Source organism: Suricata suricatta, chromosome 15 (assembly GCF_006229205.1).
Source record: "Suricata suricatta isolate VVHF042 chromosome 15, meerkat_22Aug2017_6uvM2_HiC, whole genome shotgun sequence".
Lineage (NCBI taxonomy): Eukaryota > Metazoa > Chordata > Mammalia > Carnivora > Herpestidae > Suricata > Suricata suricatta.
Window position 1 is genome coordinate 59,706,446 of NC_043714.1, and position 3,934 is coordinate 59,710,379.

The 3,934-nt window shown below is 42.0% G+C and overlaps 1 protein-coding gene across 1 annotated transcript in view; it reads left to right on the forward strand.

Moving 5' to 3' along the window:
- Nucleotides 1-1,586: 1,586 nt before the first annotated feature.
- The window catches only part of COL14A1 (collagen type XIV alpha 1 chain), a 172,580-nt gene continuing 170,232 nt past the window's right edge, over nt 1,587-3,934 (forward strand). Inside the window, exon 1 of the mRNA XM_029923320.1 lies at nt 1,587-1,839. Within this exon, the coding sequence (XP_029779180.1) occupies nt 1,587-1,839 (253 nt within the window). The remainder of the gene's footprint in view (nt 1,840-3,934) is intronic.

A 3,934-nucleotide genomic window follows, 5' to 3' on the forward strand; every position in this document is an offset into this window, starting at 1 on the left:
ATCCTAAACATCAACATCACGAGATGTCTGAGTGGACCTGGGCTGTTTAATTAACAGTTAAAGTGAAGAGGAAAACACGTTTGTTTTCTAGGCTTCTCTGTGTTCCCCAAACTTGCACCTATACATTGTTCTTTATAAATCTGTGAGTGAAATGGAGTTCAAATTCCAGACGTGGCATTTAGTTGTGTGACCTTGAGCAAGTAACTTAACCTCTCAGAAATTCCGTTTGTTGATAAGGATTGTATCAGTGATCATGAGTGACCAGTGACTGACACAAGCTATCACACAAGAAATTGACTGTAAGATGGGGCGCCTGGGTGACTCCGTCGGTTGAGCGTCCGACTTTGGCTCAGGTCATGATCTCATGGTTTATGGATTCGAGCCCCAGGTTGGGCTCTGTGCTGACAGCTCAGAGCCTGGAGCCTGCTTCAGATTCTTTGTCTCCCTCTCTCTTTGCCCCTCCCCTGCTCATGCTCAGTCTCTCTCTGTCTCAAAAACATAAATGTTAAAAAAATTTAAAAAAGAAGAGAAATGGACTGTAAGGATATAAAGGATGTAAGGAATGAAATACATGTCTAGAGAATCAAACTTGATAAAGACAGCACCCAGGGCAGATCTGGGGATTTAAGGACCAGAGAAGAGGAACTTTCTCTCCTGTGTGACTCAGCTCCAGCTTCAGTGGTCCAGGAGAGAGAATTTGGCCAATTTGGGATCAGGTGACCCCATGGACATGGGAGAACACTGTGATTGGCATTCCTATCCATCTTACCCACAGCAGGAGAACATGATATTCGAAAAGTATTATCAAGTTTCTATTGGCAGAATTGATCCTGGATGCCTAAATCCAAAATATGTCACCCATGGCTATTAGGAAAACATTTTAGAAAATATGTGAAAGACTTAGATTGCTACTTTGAAAAAAATAGCATTTCAATAAATGACAGAATTTACTGAGAAGTTGCTTGCTTTGAGAATTATCTTACCAATAATACAAGAGTTTGCCTCCTAAACTAAATTGTAAGCTTTGTAAAGGCAAAGGTTCAGCTATTTCATTTTTGTTTCATTGAAGTTCTCCAGACACACTAGTTGGTACAAGATGTCTTAGAATTTTTCCCCATCATCCTGTGACAGAGGTCTTCACGTAATCTTCTGTTCTCAAGGGGTGCTCAGGTAGCAGCACAGATCAGAAGGGTTACAGACTGTGAATAGTTCGTGGTGCCCTTGCTCTGCCCCCACTCTTGTCCTCCACTACTCTGGACAGCATGTGGGGATGGAGGGGAGACTGCCTTTATGCTAGGGTAGTTTTGAATCAGCCTTATTTTATAAAAGAACAAACCAGTCATAAACTTTGGTATTTGAAAAATATGTGTGTGTGTGTGCATGTGTGCAAGCACACATGAGCTCATGCACACACATACACACACATCCCCCAATACAAAATGACCTTCTTCTAAAATTAAGTGCAGTTCAAGTCACCAAGGACTGAGGTTAATAACAAGACCAATACAATATCGTTTTGGTGCCCCTTGCCATGCCCTTCCCCTTTGAGATTATAGGTCCCCCCGCCCCTGCCCCAAAATCCTAAAATGGACTTTGACCATTATGTTGCCAGTGGTCCTTGCCCAGCGGGCCCTGATGGCTGCCCTGTTTTTACTCCTGAACTCGTTCTTAGGCACTGGTCTGAGCAGAGGCCACTGAATGCTCATCCCCTCAATCACACCCCACCCCCATTCAAGTTCTGTAACCTCCAGAAGCCCCCGCAATCAGGACGTCCAGAAGACTTCATCTTCAAACTGATCCTGAAGCTGTCTTCTTCAGTCCACAGACATCTATGTGCTGGTGACATCAGCCTCCCTTTCCTCCAGTTCTTTTGAATAACAGCATTATTGAGATATAATTCACCTTCTTGGTCAAGTGTGTATCTCATTTATTTTTGGTATATTCACAGAGTTATGCAACTATCCCCACAATCAATTTTAGAACACCTAATTTTCATCACACCTAAAAGAAACCCCATGCTTTTTAAAAAATAAAGTCTTTATTTCTTGCCCACATTACATGAGGACTGCAAATTGGTTACAGTTTGATTGGGCTAGAAACCTCTGACTTATTAGCAGTCACTGCCATACCTGCTAATCTACCTTCTGTCTCTGGGGGCTTGTCTGTTCTGGACTTAGAATATAAATGGACTCATACAAGACGTGGTCTGTTGTGATTGACTTCTTTCACTTCAGCCTAATGTTGCCAAAGTTCACCCACATGGTAGCATGGGATTGGCTCCATCTGATTGCTGGATAATAGTCCATTATACAGGTATACCAAATTTTATTTTTCTTTTCATCAGCTGATGGACATTTGGCATCTTTCCATTCTTGAAGCACTAAGTCCTCCTCTCTTCAGCTCTTTCCCTCTGGTCCCAGATCGGGAATTGCAGACTTAAATGTCGTCTGCTAGGTAGAAGAAAAAGAGGAAGTAATGAGGACCCTGGCAGATGAGAGAACATGTGCCCATCTGGTACAGGTAGCCCCTACTCAAGCATTGCCAAGTGGCCATTCTGACCTGGTGCTATTAGAGCTGTAGATTGTTCCAGAGATGCCAGACTCTGGATTTTTATGTGGAAATTATCTGTGTTTTAAATAGGAAATCTGGCTATTTGTAGCAAAGTGGATGGATTTCGAGGGTGTCATGCCAAGCGAAATAAGCCAGGCGGAGAAGGACCGATACCATATGTTTTCACTTATAGGTCTAACAGGAGAAACTTAACAGGGGACCATGGGAAGAAGAAAGGTGGTGGGAAAGGGAGAGAGAGGGAGGCAAATCATGAGAGACTCTTGAATACTGAAAACAAACTGAGGGCTGAAGGGGAGGGGGAAAGGGGAGAGGAGGTGATGGTCATGGAGGGGGACACTTGTGAGGATGAGCACTGGGTGTTATATGGAAACCAACTTGACAATAAACTATAAATAAAAAATAAATAAAAATGTTAAAAAGGAAACAGACAGACATCATGGGAGAGAGACAGAATATAATTCTGCTTGAGACAAATGCTAAATTAAAGGTGATCCCTGCTGATAGAGGGATGCATCTCACCTTCAGGAGCCCATGAAGGGTTAGCTGGAGTGTGGGATCAGCTGGAAACTGCTGCCTTCTCATTTGGGAACACAAAATAGCTATTCATCCTTTGGGAGGAAAGAAGGACCCAGGTCTGAAATCAGTACTCTGGACTGAGAGGGAGTGGAATTTCTCTCGTTCTCTGGCTCATCAGTCTGCTGGGGCAGGAAAAACAAAGCACCACTAATGTCTACATTGAATTAGTGCTCAGTTGCCCTGCAAATCACCTGTGGCCTACTTTCAGGTGGATTATTACCTGCTGGCATGACTTTGATTATGATTATGACTTCAGCCATGGTTGAGAACTGCTGATTCTGAATTCGTGAGGACAGATTTATGGAACTGGGAAAAGAGAAACAGAAATGGTGTGGTCTTCTTATATACAAAGATGCTACGGTAATATAGGTCAGGGTGTGGAAAATATTGAGGTTCATGACAACAGCAAGAGTTTATTGAGGAAATAACCATTCTGCTTGCCACTGTCTGCTTTCCATTTTGTTTTGCATGTGACTGCAAAGAAAATGGGTATTTAAAAATTTTTTTTTACTTTTCTTGAAGCTAGGCATAGTGCTTAAGAAAAATTGACTCTATCTAATGGATAGTTGATACCTGTCACAACACAGCATTTTATATACTGTTAAGGGAAACTGCAATACAATCTAAGTTTATTTTGGGAGTGTTTGCTGTATCATTGGATTTAATGAAATGTTTAGAGGTGCAGTAGGCATGACTTTGAGTAGATAATGAAAGAAAATGCAAAATGCTTATTGATTTATGATGTGGTTTCATCTTAGCTTGGGCAAACCATGCAGTATTTAATACA